At 40.9% G+C, this 27,072-nt stretch overlaps 1 protein-coding gene across 3 annotated transcripts in view; it reads right to left on the bottom strand.

Annotated features, from left to right (window-relative positions):
* The window catches only part of NCKAP5 (NCK associated protein 5), a 671,283-nt gene that overhangs the window by 268,884 nt on the left and 375,327 nt on the right, over positions 1–27,072 (bottom strand). For all 3 annotated transcript variants that reach the window (XR_011201523.1, XM_069224677.1, XM_069224678.1), the window contains exon 5: positions 24,062–24,211. Coding sequence is in view for 2 of the 3 variants with exons in the window: in XM_069224677.1 (XP_069080778.1) it covers positions 24,062–24,211 (150 nt within the window). In the remaining variant the exon portion in view is untranslated. The remainder of the gene's footprint in view (positions 1–24,061; positions 24,212–27,072) is intronic.

The following is a 27,072-nucleotide window of genomic DNA, read 5'->3' as shown; positions in this document are numbered from 1 at the left end:
CATAGCATGCAGTGACGTAGCGTACAATGGCATAGAGTGTTGCAGCGTAGAGTGGCATAGAGTGCAGTGGTGTGGAGTAGTTGATGTAGAGTGGAGTGACATAATATACACTGGTTTTGAGTAAATTAGTGTTGAGTGCATGGCATACAGTGCGGTAGTCTAGAGTAGAGCGGCGTAGAGTGCAATGGAGTAGAGTGTCACAGCATAGAGTGCAGTGGCATAAGGAATGCAGTGGCATAGGGAATGCAGTGACATAGAGTGGAGTGGCACAGAGAGTGGAGTAGAGTGGCAAAGAGTGCAGTGGCAAAGAGAAGATTGTTTCACAGTAGCGTGAAGTGGTATAGTGTGAAGTAGTGTAGAGTGGTGCAAGGTAGAGTGCAGTGGCCCAGAGTAGTGGCACAGAGCACAGTGACATAGAGTACAGTGGTGCAGAATAGAATAGAGTGGCATAGAGTGAAGTGCTGCAGAGTGGAGAAGAGTAGTAAAGAGTAGTAAAGAGTGCAGTGGTGTAGAGTAGCTTGGTAGAGGGGAGTGACATAGGGTGCACTGGTTTAAAGCTCAGTGGCAGAGAATGCAGTGCTGCAGAGTAGACTGTTGTAGGGTGCAGTGGTGTATATTAGAGTGACGTAGAGTATATTGCCATGGAGTACAGTTGCAAACAGTAGTGTAGAGTAGAGAGGTATAGAGAACAGTGGCACAGAGTACAGTGGTGCAGAGTTGAATAGAGTGGCATTCAGTACAATGGTGTAATGCCCAGTGGCATACAGTGCAGTGGCTTAAAGTGTTGCAGAGTAGACTGTTGCAGCGTAGAGTGTAGTGGTTCAGAGTAGATTGGCATAGAGTGTAGTGACATTGAGTGCATATGTTTTTGAGTAAAGTGGTGTAGAGTGCTTTGGCATAGAGTGGAGTGGTGCAGAGTGGAGTGAAGTGGCGCTGAATGGAGTGGCGCTGAGTGAAGTGGTGCTGAGAGTAGCTGCACCAAGTGCAGTGGTGCTTAGTGCAGTGACAAAGAGTAGATTGTTTCGGAGAAGAGTGGGATGGCGCATGGTAGAATAGTGTGGCATAGTGTGTGGGGTAGATTAAAAGGGTGTAGAGTGAGTGGGATAGAGTGCAGTGGTGTGAAGTGCAGTGGTACAGAGTAAAGTGCATTGGTGCAGATTGCAGTAGCATAGAGAACAGTACTGCAGAGTACGTTCGCATAGAGTGGAGTGGGAAGAAAGGAGTGGTGTAGAGTGCAGTGGCAAAGAGTGCAGTGGGGCATAGCAGGGAAGACTGCATTGGCATAGAGTAGAGTGGTGTTAAGTAGAGAGGTGAAGAGTGGAGTGGTGCAGAGTAGAGTGCAGTGAGGCACCGTGGAGTAGTGTGGCATGGAGTGGCATACAGTGGAGTGGTACAGAGTAGACTGCTGTGATGTGGAATGGTGAAGACTGGAGTGGAGTTGGATAAAGTGAAGAATGCATGAGGTGGTAGCATACTGTCATTACAGACAACACATCGTCAATTGAAACGACCACTACATTTGCACAGACAATGTTTTATTTATAAAATTATGCAGTACACAATGTGTCAAAATGTCATCACCTCGTGTATTGATTTATTTTGATCATTTTTAAATATTTGTTTCCATCACAAGTCAGAATTACCAAAACGTGCTTCATTTGTGCTTTTCTAATGCTGATATATTCTGAAATATTTGCAAAGTTAATTTACAGACATTTACATGTTGTTGTGTGGAAGAACAAGAAGAACATTGTAAAGCCTTCCCCAAGCACTCCCCCAGTAGCCAGCATGATTGTCACATAAATCCTCTCTCTTTGAAGTCAGAGAAAGAAAAGTAAACACCAGGCTCTCTGGAAGACAAAGCCTGACATTTGACCTCTGTTTCTGAATGCACAGCAAATGTGACAAGAAAAGAACAAGATTTAAAGGCCTGCTTGCAGAAATCACGCACTGGTGGAAGAATGCAGTAAATAGGGTTCGGGCAAAAGAAGGGACAAACTCAAGCTGGACAGCCTAAAACAATCAGAGCCAGCAAATAGAAAGCAAGCAAATATGAGTTACAAACCACAAAGCCAATGGCAAGGAATGGGAGAATTGCATTCCCAGGGAAGCTTTCTGAATGTCACCAAGATGTCATTAGCAAACCAGACAGCTGTGCTGTCTGGTAGGCTTCGACCTAAAAATCTGAAAATGATGTCCATGGTAAGGCAAAATGGTGAGCTTTGGGTGAATATCATACTGATTTAATCACAATATGCTTATTGATTGATGCCCACATTTGCAACGTTTACTGCAAGATGATATTCTGACCTTGACCGGAAGATGGCAGAATTTGGTGCAGCACTAACATTTATAATAAATAAGTTATAAAATGTTCTAATTGTTACATATAAAATGAGTAAAAGATTTAAAAGCTCACAACAACTTCCAGATGCTGTCTCAGGTATTTGTAAGAATTAAATTAGCTGTGCAGTTCAAATTAAGTCTAAAAATAGGGACACATTACACTAATAAAAGCTTGAGAAAAAATAATAAATGGAAACCAGAGTATGTCCTTCCGCTAGTCTTCTCTAACATTTTTTAATCTTAGTACTGCCTAAAAAAATGGTTCCTTTTTTGTCTTTCCTTCACACGTGCATCTATCTATTAATGGTACAAATTAGCCCCACTGTCAAATATCTGTTGAAGTATGGCCACATTTTATTTTGTCTGCAAATATATTTTGTTACTTGCCCACATTTCGTACCATGGCCCTTATGTACCAACACGCTTGCCCCGTTGACACAAAGGGTCTTATTTAGAGTCTGGTGGCTGGGATACTCCATTAAAACATGGTTCTTGTGATTTATGACTCCGCAACGAATGGGAATAAAATGTATTCTGATCCATTACTATAATTCAAATGGGTGTTGTGTTGTGCGTGTGTGTGTATTTATCATACATTTCAGAAATGGTAATGTTAATATACTCTTTAAGCAGTTCAGATTTGGCTCTGGTCCAGCCAAATTTACAGTGAACTCTTTTAGTTACTTCTATATTCTCGTCAAAATAAATGATGTACTTTCTGGTAAACATATATTCAGAAGCATTGAAATCCCAGTAAGAGAACAGAAGCTAATGCTGACCGAAGAAGCAACATCTTTCTTTGCAGGGTTATTTTAAGAAGTAGTTGATTTAATAATATTGTTACATTTTCTCGTCATTGAGGGCTCATATTCCACGCTGGGGAAATGGCTTTCTATGCCCAGCTGTAGCAATATCCTTGCTTTCCCAAGCACAATAACATTAATCCACTGAGACATAAGCTTAATTTCAAACATCAGTGGTAAAAACAAATTTACATATTAATGTTAACATGAAATTTTGCTTGACCAGTGTATAGCCTAAACCGCAAGACATATTTTAAATTAATAGCAGTGATGTGCTATTTTCTTTAGTGATACACAGAATCAGTGGGAAACCTTTAATTGGATATTTTGAAATAACATTAAGAAAATAGCAATACGTTCTCCCAACCATGCAAAAAGAAAAGTAAAAAAAACAAAAAAAAACAACAAAGCATTTAAATAGCTTGACACCAATAATCTGAATCTTCTAAAAAATGATGATGTAACTTGCAATTCAGAAGCTCGGTCAAGAGTCTTCCTCTAGGGTCAGGGGGAAAATCTAAAGTCTCAGCAAAGCATTGGAAAAGAAAAGTAAGTGTACAGAGGTCTGTTCCTCTCAGAGTCCAAGGGGTCTGTTCCTAAAGGAAAGGGCAAGAAGAATGGTGCCAATCCAACTGGGAAACAGTAAATTACAGTCCAAAGTACAAGATGATTTGCTCAACCATCATTCTACATGACTTGGAAGGTGTAACAGTGCAAATCAAAGTCCATCATGCAACATGGAACTGCAACATCAGGAAAGAATCCCATTACCTACATGGGAAAAGCATCCATTTTAGCTCATCTGTGCAGGTTGAAACACATGTATATAGTCCATTTCCACAGTTCCTCAATGTACTGGGCTCAAGGTTACTTTTTCAGGCTATGGGTAAAACAATAGGACATCTATTTCTAAGCAGCTTTTCATGGAAACAAAGTCTAAAATGAATGACACGTTATCAAGAATGGCTAAACATTTTTTCTACACAGTGAGGAAAGAGGGCCTTGCAGGATTCACTTAGGCTAACTGAAGAGAATTAAAATGCCACATTCATTTAGATCAAGCAAGGCAAATATAACATTCAAAACATGAATTCATCATTAATAACCTTTGTCAGTGTTCATGTTACAGTTGATTTACAACACAATAACTCTGCATTTTCAACTTTTGCATGTATCATTTAAAACATTGCTTTTCAGAAATTCATTATCATTGTAATTCAAACTATTAAGCATATGGAATCGAAATAATTGGTTATACGTAAGGTTTTAGAGATATACCACATCACTCAAGTTCAGTAATCTATAGTGAATGCACAATAACGTAGGCTTTCAGTGCACCACTTTACAGTTGATCTATTAGTGCTTCAAATAACTAAATGCAAAATTGTCATTGTCATTTATAGATGATTACTGTGACATCAAATGTAGCAATAACATTTCTGCTACATCATGTGTTTTGAGAGTTACTCCATAGTATACCAATTAGGAACTGAATCTACCAAATAGGCCAGATTACTGTTTGAAAACTGTTGCACGTCCCGGAATTAACTTCTTCGTTTGATAAAATAGCAAACTCACTCACTTTCTGAAATATAAAAACGAATTTTATACATGTGAAACAGAGAAATATGGTGATGTACTGCAATCTATTTTCCTAACTAGGCTAGCAAATCTTTTTAATATTTCGTTATGAGTATACAACACAACTAATACCTAATTTTTACACTCTGAGCATCTAAGCTGCAAATGAAGTGGAACTGGAGGGAAGTTAGATTTTACTGCAGAGGGAGTGTCTTTCACTAGAGGAATAACATTCTGTGCTGTCAATCAAGGCACAGTAACCCCAATTTAGCAGAGTAATAAAACAAACGTGCATAAACTTTACTATAAAATGCGATTTCCTGGTTTAAACACCAAGATCACATTTGCTGACAACTCACTGAACGGGGTACCCACACCTAAGGGAGCAGCAAACCCAATCACTCTAGTGATGATAGCACATCATCACATGGGTGTCAGGGGGCACACTGCGAAGGAATCCTCAAAGACACAGGGATTCTTGTTCGAGTTGTGAAGTCAAACCAATGGCACAGTTGAACTACCTAAAAGTCTGTAATTAGTACAACAGACTGCCTCACAGCGTACAGCCACAACATGACCGACTGAAAACGAGTGTCCAGTATATGTGTAAATATAAAATTGCGTTGCCACTTGGCCATAGCTGATGGCTGACTGGTGTGCTCTGTTTTACGTCATTTTCGCATTGCAAAATAGTAGCAACGATTGATTTTTACACGAGTTAATTCAGTACCTCCAGTCCAACATTTTGCAAAGTTCATTATCCTTAATTGTGTATTATGAATCACATAAAGCACAGGTGGGATCTTAAAAAAAAGGACAACCTTTAACGGATATGTAACAAATAGGAGACAAAAGTCCCAGACCCATTGACACTGTCCTATTTAATGTAAAACCGGATTCCAGATACAAAGTAGGAGGGCTGCTGCTACTCACTGGTTGAGGGTGGGAGACTTAAAAATGTGCAACATTCACACTGGTTATTGATCACATGTTATTTTTCCAAAAAGGACTTTTAACAAACTATTAAATCCGCATGAGGGACCGAAGTGTAACACGGTCAAATAATAAAATCTTCATGTTTCCCTGTCTGTCTCTGGAAGATAGATGTAGAAATGGGCTTACAGCAGGATAACACACAAGTTTAGCTCCAGTCCTTGAACACTTAGAGGCATATTTATGAGGTGGTTTGTGTCACTTTTTCACCACAAAATATGGTGCAGGAACGAAGCAGCCCTTAAGTAAGATTTATGAAGCCACGCATGGCCAGTTTGCGTGGCCCTGAGTGGCTTCATAAATATAAGGCAACGCAATGCAAATCACTGCGTGGCCTTTCTCTGGTCCAGGGAGAGGTTCTATGGGTGTTGTTTGGGTGTTCCCACGCAACTTCTATGGTTTTTGATGCATTTCCAGATTTGCCAGAACTATTAAAACTGAGCCAAAAGGATACGCCTCTCCAGGAGAGGCGTAACAAGGAGAAAAATCTTTATTTCTCCTCTTTTTTAGCTCAAACACGAGCGCTATGAGTTGTTGTAATCTATCTGTGGGCTTTTAACCACATCCACTGCACGCCCATCACTATTACTTGTTATAGGCCATGGAATTCCATGGATAACCACATTCGCTTTTGGGCATCTGCTGCAAGATAGCTGGTTCGTCTCTTGGGTAAATAAAGGCCCTTTTCTTGAATAACAAATGACTCTGTATCATGCAATACATGACAACTCATAAACCTGGTGACATCCCAAAACAATCTCTTGCTCCATGCCTCAGTATACAAATTTGTAATAACAAAATCATTTTCTCTACAACTCCTTTCGTCAGCATCGCTTCCATGAGATAAGAAATTCTGAAGTGGCTGACGACCTAGGTGGGCCAGCTTTTGATACAAAGGTATAAAGGAGGTCAACAGCTAAGCTTCGGTACTTTCCCCAATTTGTTTGTACTACAGGAATCTCAACCTATTTCCATTCTCCAAAGCGTTCCGAAGTTACTAATAACAAGAAATGGGAAAGCCAATTGATCTGACACAGGCTGCAGACGTTTTGTCATAGAAAATGATTATTATTTTAATGAATGTTTTTTGCAAAACCTGTTACCAAAAGCGTTCAAAGATATTAACTCAAACATGCACACATGCATTGGCAGTGCTCTTAAAATGTTTTTTCTAATAAAGTTTTCCAAACACAATTAAAAGAATTATGACATAAGAGTGTGATGTGCAGATATAAAGATATGTCAGCTGGCCTAGTAGCATTGTTAGAGGAGTTGCTGGGCTTCACCAAATAAAAAACTGAAATAAAAGGAAACAATTTTAAAAAACATGTGTTGCCTCTGTAGTTCCTTGCACTGAAGGGGACTCATTTTTGTGTGAATATGCACATTGTGCAAGAGCAAAATTAAGTAACTCACAGTCAGATAAGCTAACGACTGAAGTGCGCTGTATGCTGTGGAGGGTGGAAGCAAAATGTGAATAAAACTGTAATAGGACATAAGAAGAGGCTGACTGACAGTCTTTGTTTGTTAAGCATATGTATAAGTAAAGTTATAGTTAGGTGAAATTTTCAATGAGTTTTCAAATCAATAATTTCATTGCAAATGTTGCAGTGATACTATCAACGATGTCATAGAAGATGTCATGAGTGATGTAATATGTGAGGTAATTAGCAGCGCATGGTGAGGATGTGAGTTCTAGTTACCTTGGGGCACACATTATAGTTGCTTGGAATAACTATAATTAATAAATTTCAATGGTTTTGTACATTTAAAACATGACATTGACACTGACATTTTCAACTAACTATAAAGTTACTTTATCTTTTATTTTTTCAGCAAATTTTAAAGATTTTTTAATGTACAGTAAGATAAAATTACAATTCGGAACTATAACGTCACTTTAACCTTTCATTTTATTTCAGTGCGTTTCAAGGTTTTTTAAACGTAAAGTAATATTTTGTTACCAAATGTAAAACCCAAGCCCTGCTGTGCATCAAGGGATTGGCTGCAAAGCCTGGCCTGTGATTATACCTTGTGTCCAACTCCCCGCAGGCACTCAACCGCCCCCACCCCCTTCACATAGCCTTCAGCTTCTAGAGCTGGCCAACCCCTCAAGGGAGTTGGTAATTAATATATTCTTTTAATATTGTGGGACTGAACCCCCTCACTGAGCCTTCATGGTCCCGGGACCCTAACCCTTGTTTTATTTAATTAAGGGACCCAAACATTACAAACTCTCCCCGAGCCAACAGTACCCCAGAGACCCATCCCCTGGGCCTAAACATATATTTAAAGAAGAAATTCTAAAGCTGCTGTGAATGGTTGTGATATAGGTTGCTGCACTCAAAGTTGTTCCAAAGAAAGTGTTATCCTTACTCACTGGGTTAATCCATCTAAACCCCCTAAGCTATATAAAACACAAAACAGTGGGGAGCACAACCAAAAATTGACATTAATTTAATCAAGCATCTGTTTTCAATAGTATTCAACAATGTCAAATTATTCAAATTGATAAATCAGCAGTCCCATAAGTCTTGCGGTGTAGAAAATATATTTTATTTCATTTATACTATATATATGTGTGTGTGGGTCTGTGTGTGACTTCTTCAGGGCTAAGGTTTTTTTTTTTTTCAAATCTGATAATCATACTCATTCCAGACAAATGAATGCTATATCTCAATTTCACTAATTACATGGTCCAACTTGGAACAATATGTGATCTAATTTCCTCATGCTTATGCATATAAATACCATTTTGTGGTGCCTTCATTCTTATAAATAACTGAAACCAATGCCAAATGCAATGTGGCATCACATCAATGGCATTTTATTAATTTTGAAAACAGATGACCAATCAAATGAATGTTGATTTTTAGTTGTGCCTTCATATACTGTTTTTTGTAATATTTTTAAAGTGGTACACATGCCTCCCCGCCCCCCCAAGCCACTGCAGGCCTGGAGACCTCATGTTTTAAAAAGGGAAGGAGGGCACGCAGCTTCCCTTTCCCAGCCACTATGTGGACCCCATCCCTGGGGACTTCATTTTACATTAAGGGAAGAGGGTGCATGCCCCCCACCCACCAAGCCAATGTATGCCCCGGAGTACTCACTCCCCAGGGACTTAGCTGCTCCAGGGTTGGTGCACCAACCAAACAGTGTGTTTGTGTCCATGGCAAGAGCCCCAAGATCTCTGAGGTCTTGGCGGCTCTCCAGACGAACCCAGCTTGAGTCCTGCGGGAGTCGGTATTGTTCCTGCCCGGCAGAAGCAGCTATTTTTTTGTTTTCTAGCCCGCAAGATCGCAATCACGGAAACAGATTCTGCTGTCCCCTGCCTGGATCAGATATGGTAAGATAAGGTGCTGCAGATTGTAGAGCATTTACCAGCTGTTGAACTTCTGGAGTTGTTTATTTTTTTCTAGCCCCATCATAGCAACTCCTCTTACTGATGGGCTCTCTCTTTTACTATCTGACTAGAATTCAGTCTCTTAGATCACTCCTTTATAAAGTGCTCTGACTGCCCACAATACATGCAAAGATTCCATAATCATTATTTCTCTTTCTTTTCCTTGGACAAAGAACCTGGAATAGATCCTATTTGCATTGGTTCTTTTACTTGAGTTAATTCTGTGATTTTATTGTTTTCTACCTTGAATCTATTAAATTGATGTGAGTAAAATGGAATGCCTTCCTTTTTCAGTTTTATGTTCATTCAGTCTCTGGTCAACTTGTAAAACTAAATTAATTAATTCAGATACTTCTGTGGGTCTCTTAGGGATTTGGAACAAGTCATCCTTTAACTCATCACTCAGTTCTCAATAAACGTTTGCTGTTTTCTTAGCTTCTGGCCATTCTGTTTCCATGACTAACTTTTTAAACTATGCCAAATATTAAATTAAACGCCTGATTTAGATATTGGTGGATGGGTTGTCACAACGGTAACGGATATCTCATCTGCCGAAATCTAAATCCCATAGAAAATGAAAGGATTTAGATTTTAGTTGAAGGGATATCCATCACCGTTGTGATGGAGTAACCCGTCCACTAATATCTAAATCAGGCCTTAAGTCTCTGTTCACTTGTTTAAGTTCTAAGAGTTCATAATCTGTAGCTTGTGATACCGACCTTCTGACAAATATTCATAGAAATTACTTTTTAAAATGTTCAAAATCATGCAAAAGTGGGCCATTTCAAGAGAGCATAGGCAAGGACCAGACTGCAGCATCACCACTCTTATAAGACAATAAGAATGCCAGCTGTGATTGAACTTCAGAAAATACTATGGGTCTGGAAGGGAAGTGTAATGAGCACTGAGTCAGACAAATGTGCGCCTTATGGGGATTCCCCACTAAGTCTCTCCAGAGGGGCAAGAGGAATAATAGGAGATATGGAGGGTATTTTTTATGAATCATTCACCCTGGGCAAGGGAACATCTCCTGATACCAACTCACAACTTCTTTGCAGATAAAGATGAGTTTCTTGATGGGCTCTCTTAATCTGCTCTCTCAGGGTTTTATTCTCTTCTGAGGTACTATCTAACCACTTTTTTATGTTCTCTAGAATTGTTGCTAACATTGCAACATCTAACCCCTCTGCTCAGGTGGAATGTGTTAGTTGGCACTTCAGTCTGTCAGGAACTAACCTTGTGGCAGCGAATTCCACAGAAACTGAATAATTTCTCCCAAACCTCGTTTTATGTTACATGCATCAGAATCCACCAAAAGACTCTAACACTACGTACCAGCTGTGGTGGACAGGGGATGAGGACAAGTGAAAGTACCTCAGAAGATTGTGATGTCTTTCTTAAACCTGTTCAGTTTCTCCTCCCTCGTTGTTTCACACTATTTGCTCTTTCTCTGTGTTATCATCTGGGAGTTCGAAGAATTGATGACACTATTCATCTACTAAGAAATAAAATAGTACAACTATTTTACACTTGTCAGATATGTCAGTTCTCTTGGTAAATAATGTAAATACACATTAGTACCTAAACATCTAGTTCCAGTTATAGTTTTCTCTGAGGTTTGGCTTCTTTCTCAAATTAAATGTTTGAAGGACTGACTGACACAGACCTTGTAAAACTGTTGGCGAAAGACTTTAACCATGAACTTTAATGAAAATTCTCTCACAGTCTTTAAGAACTTTCTTGTTGTTCCTAAAATTGTTTCCTTTTAATTATAATTTCTCTGATATTGACAGTTTTCACCTTCACTACAGCATTCGCATTCCTGACAAGATCCCTTCCTAAAATGTTCTATGCACTGGGCACTGGTGCACTCCCAGAGACATTATTTGTTTGCTGTGCAGGAGCCGGCTCTTTTTTAAAATTAAACAGCAGATTTGCAGATCCTCTGTGAATTAATGGAAAAATAAATGTATTATTGGCCCTAGAAATGGTCCTTCTGGGACCCCACGACCAGAACTAAGGGGTAAGGGTATTATGAGTCCTAAAATTGTGCCACCACTTCCTGGTTGATGTGGTTGCAGCCAATCTGATCTCATCAGAAGATCTCTCGGATCCACTGAGCCTCCGCTGTGTGAAATTCAGATAGTTTATGAGCAGTATTTGCTCAAAAACTGCTAGATGGATTTACATCAAATCACAAAAAATTCTCGTTTTGGACCAACATCTTGCTTTCAGACAAATTTGATGTAAATTACTTCAGCGGTTTGGGCTGTAGTGGTGTGCAACATTCCTATGAAAAAATGAATGGAGAAAACACATTTTGGGACCCTGAATTTTCTCGGGCACTGACACTTTCCATGGAAGGAACTGAGGTGCAATTTTTTTTTTACGTCTCATGAAGATTCATCAAACGGCGCCAATGATATAAGCAAAATAAAAAAATCAATTTCCCATGGAAACACAACCCTAACCATATCTACCCAGTGAAGATCGTACTCAAAAAATAAAATGTGTCAAACATGGCAACATGCATACAGAAATAATGGTCTGTTTATGGGTGAGAAAAAGTTATTGTTTGCATGACTAGATAAACTAATTGGAGAAGTCATTACATGTGAAGTGGTAGGAAGTTACAATTTTGACAACGGACATATTGCCCTAGTTCTGTTGCTTTTGTTAAAAAAAATAGGCGCCCGTTTGATGTTGTGGAACATCTAGTTTCCATTATTCAGATATGCATAGCAAAATATATCTCTATGCTGCCATTGCAAGTGTTACTAAATGTCGGATCTGGCTTCTAATTAATTCCCATTGTGCAGAAATTACCACAGCGTTCATTCAATTATAATCCCTTCGGACTAATGAGTGTAAATTCTGACTGGATCGAAGAGCTAAAACTAAAAATCGCATGTTACTAAGAAAACCTATACCTAGTAATTCACACAACTTCCAGCTTTTATCGTACAAATGCACTCCCTTCATGAGAGAGACAGGGCAAGGCCAAATAGAATAAACCAGCCTATAATTAACAGCATGCTGTTCTAATTATCTCTGGATACAATTAATGTTGGCCCTGCAGTTAATTTCGACTCATTGATAGTACCTTGGACAATTTATGCAGGCGCATTTGTGAAGTATTGACATCTTCTAGCATGGGTTTTACAAGCCACTGCACAAAGCTGACACAAGGCAAGAAACAGACTCACCCAATTCTTTCTATTTGATTCTGTCTCTCACTATAATGATTTTCTTTTTATGTGGCTTGCCAACATTAACTAAGGATTTGTCGCATCATATAATTAGGTTTATTAAACATGCTGTGAAATAAATCAAAGTTATCAATATGCAAAGTTTCAAACAAGATCCCAAAAAATATTAGGAAACCCACTAAGGGAAGAATGAGTACAGCCCGATTTAAAGAGAAAAAAACATAAATTTGCTCCAATTTTGGGTTACCCCTGTGACGAGCAAGTTCCCAAAATTCTTGGAATTCCTGAGGAATTTCGAGAGTAATCATGGGAGAATGTGGAATGTGACTATCACATAATTCCTGGAGACCTACTGTGAAAAAATTTAAGGGGCATATTTACAAGCCCCTTGTGCCATCCTAGCGTCATTTTTTTTATGCTAAGGCGGCGTTAAGGAGGCCTTTCTCCTGCGCTGTATTTACAAAGTGGTGCAATGCATGCATTGCATCACTTTGTAACCCCTTGCACTACATTATGCCTGCGCCAGGCATAATGTATGCAAGGGTGGAGTTTCGACACAGATAGGTCTGAAAAAATGGTGCAGAGAAATTTACTTTTCACGACATCATTTTTTCATCATTTTTAACCCCTCGGGTGCCCGGGACAAGGTGTTTACGTCTGCTGCCGTGGCGCTCAGGCACCAGGGACGTAACCACCTTGTCCTCACATGGGCCTTCGGGGCTTGGCACCCTTTGCCCTGGGCAATGATGGAAGGGGATTCGCTTCCCCTTCTTCCCCTATCCCTCCCCCTGTGGCGTCCGATGACGTCGGCGCGCAAAATATACTTTATTGTTTTATATGTGAGGAGCGACCCGTTAGGCAAGGGTCACCCCCCTGGGGGGCAAATTGTCTTTAGGCCATTTCTGCACGCCTTGGGGGCAGATGGGCCTATTTGTATTAGGCCAATCTACCCCCAAGGGAGGAAGAAACCACTAGATACCAGGGATCTTTTTTTTTTTTTTTTTTTTTTTTTATATGTGGGGATCAACCCCTTAGGCAAGGGTCGCTCCCGTGGGGGGACAAATTGATTTTAGGCCATTTCTGCTCCCCTTGGGGGCAGATCAGCCTATTTCTATAAGTCCGATCTGCCCCCGGGGGGGGCAGAAACCACTCAGGTGTGTATGTGTGTGATTTGTCTGGGGGGGCAGCCCCTTGTGCAAGGGTCGCTTCCCATGGAAACACATTACTGTTGGCCATATCTGTCCCTCTTGGGGGCAGATCGGCCTATTTTTGGAGGCCACCAGAGATGAGGGAAGCCCACCAGAGACCAGGGAAGATTTTTTTTCCCGGAATAATGGGGCCAAAGTTGTTCTGCCCACCAGTGGGCAGATGGGGCAATTACCCCCGATCCACACCCCGGGGGCAGAAAGTCCAATAGATGCCAGGGAATTTAACAAAAAAAAAAAAAAATTGTGTGGTGGTGGCTACCAACCAGTATGGGCCTGGTTATACCCCCACCCCAACGGAAGGGGTAACAGTCTTTTAGCTCTCCCCCAGCACACTAAAACATCTTACCCCATGGCAAGCAAGAGGACATTTATTTTTTGGGGGTTTTAGTTTACATTTGGCCCATAAGAACTTGGCTAACTCTCAAAATCGTCCCACTTGCAATGGTGAGGGCTGCACTTTTTGGACTCTGGGACGCTGCCATGTAGAAAAATCCAGAAGACCTAGACACATCTGAAAACTAAACATCTGGGTGAGTCCAGGGTGGTGTGCTTCACATGCACCCCGCACCATTTTCTTAACCACAATGCCATGCAAACCTCCAACTTTGCTGGAAATCACACATTTTTCCCAAATTTTTGTGATGGAACCTTCGGAATATGCAGGAATCCACAAAATTCCTACCACCCAGCATTGTCGCATCTATACCGATAACTATTCTGCCCCACTTGTCAGCCTAAAAATATTTTTTTTCAAACTACCCACTTTGGTTCTCCCTCAATTTCAACATGTTTTTGGTTTTTCCCTGTCACAGGCACTTGGCCCACCTACACAAGTGAGGTATCATTTTTACTGGGAGGCTGAGGGGAACGTTGGGTGGTAGGAAACTTGTCCCGGGGCGATGATCCCACATAGAAATGTGGGAAAAATGTGATTTCTTAGCTAAATTTGAGGTTTGCTGAGGATTCTGTGTAAGAAAACACTGGGGAATCCACGCAAATCACACCTCCCTGGATTCCTGGAAATGTTTGGGTTTGGTAGGTTTCCCTATATGGCTGCTGAGCCCAGGAACAAAAATGCAGGCCCCCCACAAAAACAGGTAGTTTAGTATTTGATAATTTTGATGTGTGCACATAATGTTTTGGGGCATTTGCTTTCGCGAGCACCAGGCCTACTCACACAAGTGAGGTACCATTTTTATCGGGAGACTTGGGGAACGCTGGGTGGAAGGAAATTTGTGGCTGCTCTCAGATTCTAGAAGTTTCTGTCACCGAAGTGTGAGTAAAAAGTGTTTTTTGGGCCATATTTTGAGGTTTGCAAAGGATTCTGGGTAACAGAACCTGGTGAGAGCCCCACAAGTCACCCCATCTTGGAGTAGGTTTTATTAGATGCAGGCTGAGCTAGAGGCCAAAATCCACAGCTAGGCACTTTCCAAAAAAAACCGTCAGTTTTCTTTGGGAAAATGTGACGTGTCTATGTTGCGTTTCCTGTTGCAGGCATTAGGCCTACCCATGCAAGTGAGGTACCATTTTTATTGGTAGACTTGGGGGAACACAGAATAGCAGAATAAGTGTTATTGCCCTTGTGTTTCTCTACATTTTTTCCTTCCAAATGTAAGACAGTGTGTTAAAAAGACATCTATTGGAGAAATGCCATGTGATTCACATGCTGGTATGGGGATCCCAGAATTCAGTGATGTGCAAATAAGCACTGCTTCTCAACACCTCATCTTGTGCCCATTTTGGAAATACAAAGGTTTTCTTGATACCTATTTTTCACTCTCTATATTTCAGCAAATGAATTGCAGTATACCCGGTATAGAAAGAAAACCCATTGCAAGGTGCAGCTCATTTATTGGCTCTGGGTACCTAGGGTTCTTGATGAACCTACAAGCCCTATATATCCCTGCAACCAGAAGAGTCCAGCAGACATAACGGTATATTGCTTTAAAAAATCTGACATCGCCGTAAAAAGTTACAGAGTAAAATGTGAAGAAAAATGGCTGTTGTTTTTATCTCAATTTCAATATTTTTTCATTTCAGCTGATATTTTCTGTAGGAAAACCTTGTAGGATCTACACAAATGACCCTTTGGTGAATTCAGAATTTTGTCTACTTTTCTGAAATATTTAGCTGTCCAGGATCCAGCATTGGTTTTACACCCATTTCTGTCACTAACTGGAAGGAGGCTAAAAGCACAAAAAATAGTAAAAATGGGGTATGTCCCAGTAAAATGCCAATATTGTGTTGAAAAATGTGGTTTTCTGATTCAAGTCTGCCTGTTCCTGAAAGCTGGGCAGCTGGTGATTTTGGCACTGCAAACCCTTTGTTGATGCCATTTTCAGGGGGAAAAAAACACAAGTCTTTTTCTGCAGCCCTTTTTCCCCATTTATTTTTTTAAAATAAACTTTTTGCTGTATTTTGGCTAATTTCTTGGTCTCCTTCAGGGGAACCCACAAACTCTGGGTACCTCTAGGATCCCTAGGATATTGGAGAGAAAAAACGTAAATTTGACGTGGGTGACTTACGTGGACAAAACGTTATGAGGGCCTAAGCGCAAACTGCCCCAAATAGCCAAAAAAAGGGCTGGCACCTGAGGGGGAAAAGGCCTGGCAGCGGAGGTGTTAATATCGGCTCAGAGCAGGCGTAAAAAGGACACACCCATTTAATCTATGGTTCTCCCTGTGCTTTGCTGCAGTAGGCTCAACATTTTGTATACTAGTGCAGCAAAGCGCCACAATAGCATAAAAAATGTTGACACGCTATTGTCCTGATGACCACCATGGTGCGCCGTTTTGTAAATAAGGTGCAACCATGGTGTTGTCAGGTGAGGCAGGAGTGACGCAAGAAAAGTGACACATCAGAACCGATGCGCCACTTACTTGTAAATATGCCCCTAAGTGTTATATGCTTGTGCCCTTGCTCACTTTTTTTCTCCTACAACCCGCCAAAATGTAGTCATGTCCTTGCTAAAAAAACTCTCTGGCCCATGTCTACGTTACCTATTGGGTATGTGCATCTTCAATCTGTTGTAAAAAAGCCCAACCATGGTACATCACTGCCTACTGTTGTACATGGTGCCTGTTTATTGCGCAGAAACTAACTGTTGTTAGTATGTCAAAGAGGGAAGGATCCAGATTTTTAGGAGATATAAACATCAGGTACATTTATGTGTGTAAAGAAAAGAGGTCAGTACATTTCCTGAAAATCTGGCATGGCTACGGTCCTGCTAAGAATATGGCTGACGACTAGCACATTTCCTAGAGGCGATACCGTTGTTTTCTCTTGGATTTTAAGTTTCGGACTGTGGGATTGGTTTCCATATATACTTCTGTGTTAGCCCAGTTATTGTGTCTAGATTGGTAGCGACACCTGCTTCCAAAGTTCTGGGTTCTCTCAGTGATTGTGTTAAGGCTGGTATGCATAATATTTTAAAGTTATGTGTTGCAGGTTTCTATATTTTTTCTCTTCATATTTATTGTTTTTAGACCTATATCCATCCCTGATTTATTTAATGTTCTATATTAGCGAAGCCTTGGTTATAAGCCTGATTCAAACTCGTTTCTAAAATTGAAATGTTAGCACATTTTAGTTAATTGGAGTCTTGTTGGTCTCTAGGGCTATTCTGAAGAGTAAACATATTATCATCAGTGAGGGTGTATGTGGAAAAGGGTTTTCACCGGGAACTGAAACTGCATCGCTTATCTACATAGCTTGTCTTTCGTACAACACACTAAAGAAATAATTCTGAAAAACAGATTTTTCTTCGCCTCCTCTATCATCGTGTATTTCCTGTATTATTTCCTTTGATTTACAGTAATATTATAGTTGTTACTGTGTGCTCCATCTTATGAGCCGATCACGTCACCTACTGTTCTCCCCAAAAGCTGTGCAGAGGCCACCTTCAGCATACAGAGACAGAACAAGAGTTTAAGCAAGACCTGCAATGCTCGGCTATTAATACAGAAAAAATGGGGCAAATACGATGATAGACGGTGATTAATGAATCAAAGAAAGGTGTCTGACCTCAGCACACATAAAAAGTGAATGAATGGTCTGCATGCTTCTTCTCATCTTGGAAGACTGACTGATTTATCCACCCTAAACCACTACAAACAACATGCTATGCTATTTGCCCATGAATGCATGTTTCCATGCCGATGGCAAAGCTGCCTCCTTCAATGCGCTCTCACTAGCTTTAGAAGTCACAGAGCATCATGAGTCCTTGGTGCAAGTTGGCTGAAGCCTACAAGAGGCGTTTGATCCCACTGCACAACCTTTCCCCAAGGAAAGGCAGGGCTGTGAATCTTTCGTAAAGAGGGATACAATTCCAGCTGGCCAGGGATACTGCCTCTGAAATCACAACAGATGACAAAGTGCTTTGCCTGCATATGACAGAGAGCGACTTGAATAGCTGGGCTGATAATCTATGTACTGACTACTGGCAGAAACTATAGAAGATATTGGAGCCATTGGTTTTACCCAAATGGGTAAGGGACCAACCTATGGACGGTATCACAGTCTCATGCTACCGTTTTCGAGAGAACAAAGCCCTCAGTCCTTTGAGACCCAAAAGCTATCCTAGTCAGGCCGCTTTCTTGTCACATTTTACAATGACAACAAGCCATAAAAAAGACTTAAGACTCTCTCTGACATTAGACAACTCTACAATCTGAGGCCTTTACTCAGCTGCTAGTTGAAACACTGGAGCTTGCCACTTACACTTCTGATGATCTCTGGGCCCACCAGGACGACAAAGTAATATATAGCGTAGATTCTCGGGCTCCCCCTTCCATTCAGAAATTCTGCGTCCTGAAGACTGACAAATGGTACACTGAGAGTCTACAGTAATTGGAACATCAAGGCAGAGTGGTAGAGTGACAGTGGAACAAAGATCAGTCATTATGTGATCACACAGCTTCCTCTGCCCACTCCAATGGGTATAAATAGCGTGGTGCTTGACCACAGGGATACAGAAAGAAGAATTCCAGGCACGCATTGCTGAATCTTCTATTTCTGTCAGAGAACTGCTCTGCAGCTGCATGGAGATAGTGTCTTCTACCTTCTCCTTCTGCATGCCAGATCTCTCATCACATCTTTGGGACAATCTCCTGCCGTGCTTTATCAATATAATCGACACTCCTAGGGTCTGTTTTGCCTTTATCACCCCTGTGGCCCAGAGCCGGTCCCTCACTCTCCTATTCCTTCAGTCCTAAGCCCTCTCTGTGAGGCTGTGCCTGCCTTTGAATTTTTTTAAGGTTAATTTATTATGTTTTGCAAGTAATACAGTGAAATAGCGGATCATATATATGAAATTGACACATGTAGCCCTCAAGTCCCCTTAGAGAGTATTGTCTCAGACCCTTTGAGAACATTGTTCAAAATGTGAGATGGCTAGGAAGAATATTCCCTTAGTCTTGTATTAAATTCTGTATAGCAAGCGTTAAAGTCATCCCAGCGAACTGTTACCATACAACGAACCCCCCTCAAACAAAGTAAATGCCAAACAGTAATGAGCTGCATGTGCCATCAACACTGGAGCAATGGACACATTACAGACTGTAGAAAACTGCAAAACTCCGCCTTCTCATGGATCTCTTCAATGTAGTCTACAAAGCAGTTGCCCTTATCCCAAAGTAGCTGATTGAGTAAACAGACAAAGCGTCAAAACCCAATGATTTAACCTAAGGCACAGAACATAGTATAAGACTAAAAATGATTCTGCTTCCCTGCGATGACGACAGGATAACAATAGGTACCGTTGAACATTTTATTTTTTTGCCCTCTCTTTAAAGCAAAGGCTAGTTGTTCATCTTTACATAAAAAAACTCCTGCCAGCAGAAAAAAATCACAAAGGTGGTTGAGGTTGTTAAACAGGAAAGAAAGACTGGCTTAATCTGCAAATGCAGTTGGTTAAGAGTATATTATCTACAAATAAAGACTTACCGTAAAATAAATGTTTTGGTAAATATAAAAGGGCGTTAATAAGCCATCAACATATAGAGCATTACTGATTACTGTATATTACAATCATAGTGATTTGATAATAATACATGCTTATGCAGGACCCTCACTCAAGTGCTTAAATAAAAACAAAACCAACGTAATCATTCCCATTCAGTATAAATCCGTTCCAGTGACCCACAGTTGCATCAGCTCCACAGTTTGTCAAGAAAGGTTTCCATTTTAATACACCAGTTACTTTGAACACACAGGGTAGATGCCTATATGGCCTGATTTAAATATTGGTGGACTAGTTAATACTGTGATGGATATTCCGTCCACCTAAATCTAAATACCACATGATATAATGGGATTTAGATTTCGGGCGGACAGGATATCCGTCATCACTGTGACGGAGTAACTTGTCAGAGAATATCTACATCAGGCCGCTACTCTGCCAAGACAAGTCAGTCATTTTGAAGAAAAACTGAGGGAGTTAATGTTACACAAGAGACCACTGATACATATTGAACGATTTTTCATTTTAATTGTAACTTCGTTTTCCGAAGAATTATTGCTTGTCCCATAAGGTGCACCCAAGAAGGATCCACTTACTCTGACCTGCGAATACTCAGTTAAAGAAGCTTAAAAAACATAAGAACTGTGTTAAAACAGCCATACTCAAGTTTCTGACATTCCCACCAAAAACAACGGAGAATAGTAAATTGAGACATTATAGCTGGCAACGCATATGAAAGGCGAGGCTAGGAAACTATGCTCTTCTCTCCGATGTCGTTCTTATTGATCGGCACGTTACTATACAATATCCAGGAGTCTTTCCTGAAAGAAAACTATATAGGAAACTAATTTCAGGCAAAAGTGCTTTCCAACAATGACTGGCCCATTTGGTCATCTAGAACGGAGTTAATGTAATAAAAGTGGTGGTGCACAGTTTATGGGGAGAAGACATGATTACAGTACTTCAGACACATCAGAGAAATGCATCTAAAATGCCGCTGACGCCTTTGGAAGGAGCAGTGATACGACCTGGACAATCTTAACACCTTGTCATCTAAATTCAGTTAAAAGCCATTCATCAATCGGTGGCGGGTTCAGTAATTTAAACCACTCAGCCCTGGGGTATATATCAACACTCTCATCAACTGGAAATGTCTTCACCAGTTTTTGTTGTAATCCGCAGATGTAAGTGGGGCAGACGTGCATTAACACATGTATTTGTGTTCCTTGTTCCTCAACTTGAAAAATATTCTTCGAGTTTGAAAAAAACTCCTTGCCATGAATCGCAAATAAATATGGGGTTGTTGAATACCCATTCCAAAAAAAATAGAAACAGACTGCAGCCTTTTCCAAGGATTTGGTGTTTGAGAACTTACAACGGCGAGTGTCCATAAAAAAATGTTTGTACATAGCCAGGAAGGCTGCTTCTTGCTAGTGTTGCAAACCTTTCTCGTCTGTTGTGTCAGAAAACAAACGTATCAAATCCTAGCCCTGATGCCTGGCATATTTTTCCCAGCAGTAAGTGCAAACTGTGCTCTGAAATTACTTAAGTATGATTTTGTGAATAAGGACTTAGGGGGTCATTACGACCGGGGACCGCGGATGCACCGCCAACAGGCTGGCGGTGCATCCAGGCCTATTCTGACCGCGGCGGTAAAGCCGCGGTCAGAAAAGGGAAACCGGCGGTTTCCCGCCAGTTTTCCCCTGGCCTGAGGAATCCTCCATGGCGGCGCTGCCCCCTTACCGCCAGCCTGGTTCTGGCGGTTTTGACCGCCAGAACCTGGTTGGCGGTAACGGGTGTCGTGGGGCCCCTGGGGGCCCCTGCAGTGCCCATGCCAATGGCATGGGCACTGCAGGGGCCCCCTAACAGGGCCCCACCAAGATTTTCAGTGTCTGCATAGCAGACACTGAAAATCGCGACGGGTCCAACTGCACCCGTCGCACCCTTTCCACTCCGCCGGCTCCATTCGGAGCCGGCATCCTCGTGGAAGGGGGTTTCCCGCTGGGCTGGCGGGCGGCCTTCTGGCGGTCGCCCGCCAGCCCAGCGGGAAACTCAGAATTACCGCGGCGGTCTTTTGACCGCACAGCGGTATTCTGACGGCGGTACTTTGGCGGGCTGCCTCTGCCGCCCGCCAAAGTCAGAATGAGGCCCTTAGGCCCGTATTTATACTTTTTTAGCGCCGCATTTGCGCCGCTTTTTGCGTCAAAAAGCGGCGCAAATGCGGCGCTAAAAAAGTATAAATATGGGCCCTAGTATTTCCATCTATAACATCAATTTTTGAGCATCTCTATGCCACTTAACTATGCAAAAGACAATGTGAGACAAGGCTTTAGAGGGCGTCCTCGCTGGCCAGAGGTTGTTACAAGGCCAAATCACAGCACGGGGAGTCCAATTTGATTCCAAACTCAGAACACAGGAAGTCTTTTACTACAAGATAAACGGAAAGGCAATACTATACTATGCTGACCGTGGATACAACAGTTTCATATTCTAAGCAGTTTTAAGAGATCACTTTCTTGTTACTCTTCTCATCCATAGAAATGGAAAGTAAGTCAGTCAGTCAAAAGCTTTATTCTGCACAACTTAAGTGACCATACAAGCAACAGATAAACAGTAAAATGTAAAACATAATTAAAACATTTATTTCTGAGCCCATATACTGGGCTTTAGCAAAACTCTCATTATTTTCTGCCCAGTGTTCCAATCCCTCTAACAAGACTCTCTCCAATATTTTATCTCAAGAGTAAAGTAGAGAGATACACCAGTAGCACTTTGGGTCATTTCTTGAACCCTTCTCTTGATGAGGGAGGTTAACCAGGTAAAACGTACAAAGCCTGCTCCCGCCACATTGAGCACCTTAGTTAAAAAAGGGATCCATAAATTAGGTTCAACTTTATAGACATCCATTGGGCCTCCATCCAGACCCAGGGCATTCCCGTTCAGGGTATTATTAATGGCCCTCACCACCTCGTCTGAGGTTAAAATCATACCTATTGGGTTTACAGCAGTCCAGAAACAAAGACCTCCCTCATGTGGCTTGGACTAAGAAAAAAATGAGTCAAAAGTATCCATCCATTGTGCGAGAGTGATCACAGAATCCAGGTCAGGGTCTATTCCCTTGGTAAAAAGGGGGGCATTACAGTGCCCCAAAATGGGACACTGTCTTTAGTTTTGGTGCCCTGTATCAGGTTCACCCATGCCACCCCTTGTAAGATTTTCTTCCTTGCATTAATATCCTTCTTATAATTTGCTCTAGCTACCCAGACTATATTAGTGTCCCTAGAATGATGATTACAAATTTTAATCATGTTGTTCCTGACTTTAGTGTATTCACTGTCAAACCAGCCCATCCTCTATCTTCCATGAAAATGTCAAGAACTGATCAATGGAGCTGGATATTATTGTGTGGGCATCCTGTGTCTCCCTGTAGTTGGTTTCAGGTGCTTACCCTATTAGGATTTGGTCCAGATTCTTTGCCACCAGGTTCTTTAATAAATTAGCCGGATCTATGCCATCCCATTTAATTTTTACACCATTCCAAACTACAGGGGCAATATTGTCAATTTTCCCTAAGTCCGGGTTCTTTGGGAGATGGAAAAGGAAGGCGTTACCCAAGAAAACTAAAAACTGGTATAATAAAGAAAATTGTCAATGCTGAGCATCAATACAGCAGTTTAACCTTTCAAGGAGTTTCAAGAGGTGAATTTCTTTAATGCTGTTACTCTTCCCATTCATAAAAATGGATGTCATCACAGCAGAAAATCAAAAACTTTTATCAGTCAGAAAATTGCTACCTGATTTGAATCATCGGTAGTGGAACGATGTGAGAAGTGCAGGCTTCAGGTTTTTGTGGATCTAATTAAAAACATGCTACTACTTTGGCAGCACTCATTGCAGTGCCATGTGCTAGTGTTTGATCAAGACTACATCCTGCCAGTAAACTAGTAAACTCCTGAATGCCTAGCGCACACCCGTCATGACTTTCATCAACTGTGCACTTTGAAAATTGATTGATCACTTCAAAATGTATTCTGTACTTAAGGGATGACTTATCATCTGTATAGAAAGAGGACTTCATTATCAGATTTTTCAGCAAACATATGCCACCTAATCACCCAAAGTGCAAAATATTAAGCCTTGCCACTTCAAGTAAATGTAACAACAATAAAACAAAGTTCTCCCTTGAGACAGAAGCACACGTCACACAAAACGCTGATAACGAACTCCTGTAAATCACATACGTGAGGCTGTAGTACCACAACTAACAGCTGAAAAAACTTTTAACAGAGCATCATTGTATAAGGGAGCCTGCAAAGTGTTCACTTGACTTCAGCTTGTGAAATATAACCATTATTTATGGTGTTGTTTTTAAAGGAACACGGTCCTTGACATTTGACAGATTCTGCTCAGTGTTTTCAAGATGGGCTCCTGCACCCATCCCTAGTAAATAAATTGTGATGAGCAATGCTGCGTAGGTGAAGTGGAACGGACAAGATTTATAGGGCACGGGACTGTACTCCAGCCGGAGCTTCGGTCATGTGTGACCTTTCATTTCTTACCTCAAGGGTTTTCAACCGCTCCAACAGCAGTCTTGTCTCCTCCTTCTCCTCCTCAGCGCTGCCAGATTCGCTCCTCGAATTCTCATTGTCTGGAAACCCCCGGTCTGCCACCACTGCTTTCCGTTTTCTCTCCTCTTCTGGCATTTTTTCCTGAAAGGAGCAAACAGGACTTTAGCATTCTGGAGCAGGGAAATAAACATTAAGCTGTATGAACGGTTGCACTGGGCACGGTGCCCTGACATTAAAAATTATATTTTCTCCATGTGGCCACTTTTAAGCTGATTTGTTTTAATTTTTATTGATAATACATATCCTTTAATTGCATATAGAATAAATCATGACAACATCGCAAATCAACACAAAATACTCATCAAAATCAAAGACATGTAATTAACATAAACTTCTGGAAAGATGTTTACATACAGTGCCAGCTGACTGGAGCCAGACTTTGTGACAGCTAACCGTGTTACACAAGATACACAGACCTAGAGTCGAACTCAACTGGCATGGCACAAACTTGTGAATGAATCTGCATTCACTAGCAATGGTGAAGTGGATTGAGGATTCCCATTCACAAGAGACACTAATGTGCAACAGTCACTAAACCTACATCAACCTCCAAGAAGCAGAGATTTGAGGCATGTGTTCTATGGTTGGATGATCTCAGATGGACAGCTCTCTTGCCTTTCTCCAAACTGACAGCACACTTTGAATTCGCTGTAGAGGCATGAGTCCCTTTAAACATTTTTAAATCTAAGTGAGCACTTGACCAGAATGCTGTACCTGTCCTAGCTGACAATGGCACATTGCACATCCATGTCCAGCTTTGGCTGATAGCCACTAGTACAGAATAACAACTTGCACAGTTCTGGTTATTTGTTTTTGTGAAATCATGAAATATTTTAGTCAATATGGGGATATAATAAATGGGATCCTGCAGTCACTGTACAAAAACTCGTCTAATTTCTTTACTATGAGGGCACGCGCTGTCTGGGGCTGCCTGCCCGCAAGGAAGTGGGCATAGGACCAGGCCACAGGCATGGCCGAAGGCCATTTGCAGCATGAGGTTGGAGTGCCCGAAATGCAGAAATGTATCTAAAACGTTCAAGACACCTTTCTTATTTTGGCTTGTGAGTAAACTTCTAGGCTCCAACATTAAATAAAAAGACCTCTTCATAGTGAACACATTTTTTTATTTTTTTATAGGAGCACTGTAGAATCCAAAACAGGAAGTAAACCCCCTACAGGATTCCCAAGGGACTATCTCATTGGTTCTATGGGTCGTGCAAGAGTACTGCGATAACTTATGAAGCTATAAATAAATAAATACATAAATAAATAAATAAATAAATGAATAAATAAATAATGAAAGGAGCCATTTCATTGGTCACTCATGAGGGAGTACTCAAAACATGTCCATACCATTTGAAAAAAACTCAAATGTTTTTGCTAACCACCATTACTGGCTTGGTGTTTAACAAAAACATCATGCCTAAATGCTATTCGAAGCTACAATGTTCTTAGACAACACTGAAGACCAGCAAACACTAAGTGCATCACCAACTAAGCCTAAGAAAGGTACATATCTGATGACGATGACATCAGTGTTCTCCCAGGCACTTCTGCAGCACCACAAGGAACAAGGCAACTGAAGCAATCACTGGTGGGGAAGTTGTGCACAGCTTCGTATCGCTGCATACGATCAAAAACCTCAGTTGTTATAGTTAGTTATGAGAAAAAGACCTTGATTTATGTTACAAAAAAACTTTGACTTTCGTTATATCTAGGTATGGAAGAAATACCTTAACTTATGTATAACAACATCCAGAAATTCACAGATAAAAACAAAGGTTAAAATTACATTTTAGTAAGATATGTTAAAAAAACACCTTCACTTACTTAGAAAAAAACTCAGAAATTCACTGAAAAAAAACAAATGGTTGAAATGACGTTATAGTTAGGTGACAATCTCACACAAACCGAGCAACATTAAAAGCATACTGAAATTAACCTGTTACAGATTACATAGCTAATTAACACTTGCACCCCCGGTATACAATGTAACCTCACATATTACATCACTCGTGACATTCGTATTGACATCATTGATAACATCACTGAAGACATTTTAAATGACATCGCTGATGACATCATCCAAGTTACTGCTCCTGAAACAGAAAAAGTGTAGTACTGGAGACAAGCCTCTGAAGAAGGTAGAGACTGAGAGCAATTACTGTAAGCTGCTGCCATATATTTCAAATAGGTTGTGGCTTACATCAAAGGCCCAAACATATGTAAGACAAACAATGGTAAAGCCAAAGGGTTTAGCCTCTGCCAACTGTTGCTTTTGTGAAGCTTCTTAGAAGTGTTACACAGCGGGTCTTCAGGTTGAATAAAGCAGTATGATGTGGTCAATGCACAGACATTTTGCAAGTTTTTTTAAAAAGCTATGGAAAGGCTAGGACTGGAAAAGATGATGTGCAAATGGCACAGAATGGACCAAGCTCTACGGTATGGACACATATGAGCTCATGCAGGAGGGGTGTGGTGGGGGTGGGCGTTTCCGGAGGACAGGACAAGGCGCTGTCCAATGAGAAGTAAGAAAAGGAGAGCGAGATGGGAGCCAACCAAATGTTAGTAAAAGGAAAGTACATCAAACGAAAAATAATTTAGGGCCATATGTACAAACACCTTTTCCCATAGACACAGAATGGGTAAAAACCTTTGCTACATCTGGCCCTTTATTCTTAATCTTTCCAATTTTTGCCTTTAACCACACTGAAACATAACATGCATATTGTTCCCTTGCAAGTGTCTTTTGTGGCTTGCCTCATCAACACTAGGAAAGGGATAAAGATTGTTAATCAAACAAACCAAATAGTCCTAAATCACAAGCATCCCTCACAAGGACTTGTTTTTGTGAATCGACTACAATGTGCGAGGCATCAGTCATAGTGAGCCAACAAATCAGTTTGAAAGCATGGGTCATTTTAGATGTTTGCATCCATCAG

Source organism: Pleurodeles waltl, chromosome 3_1, assembly GCF_031143425.1.
Source record: "Pleurodeles waltl isolate 20211129_DDA chromosome 3_1, aPleWal1.hap1.20221129, whole genome shotgun sequence".
NCBI classification, from domain to species: Eukaryota; Metazoa; Chordata; class Amphibia; order Caudata; family Salamandridae; genus Pleurodeles; species Pleurodeles waltl.
Note: the sequence above shows the minus strand (reverse complement) of the source record. Positions and strands in the feature narration are given on the sequence as shown.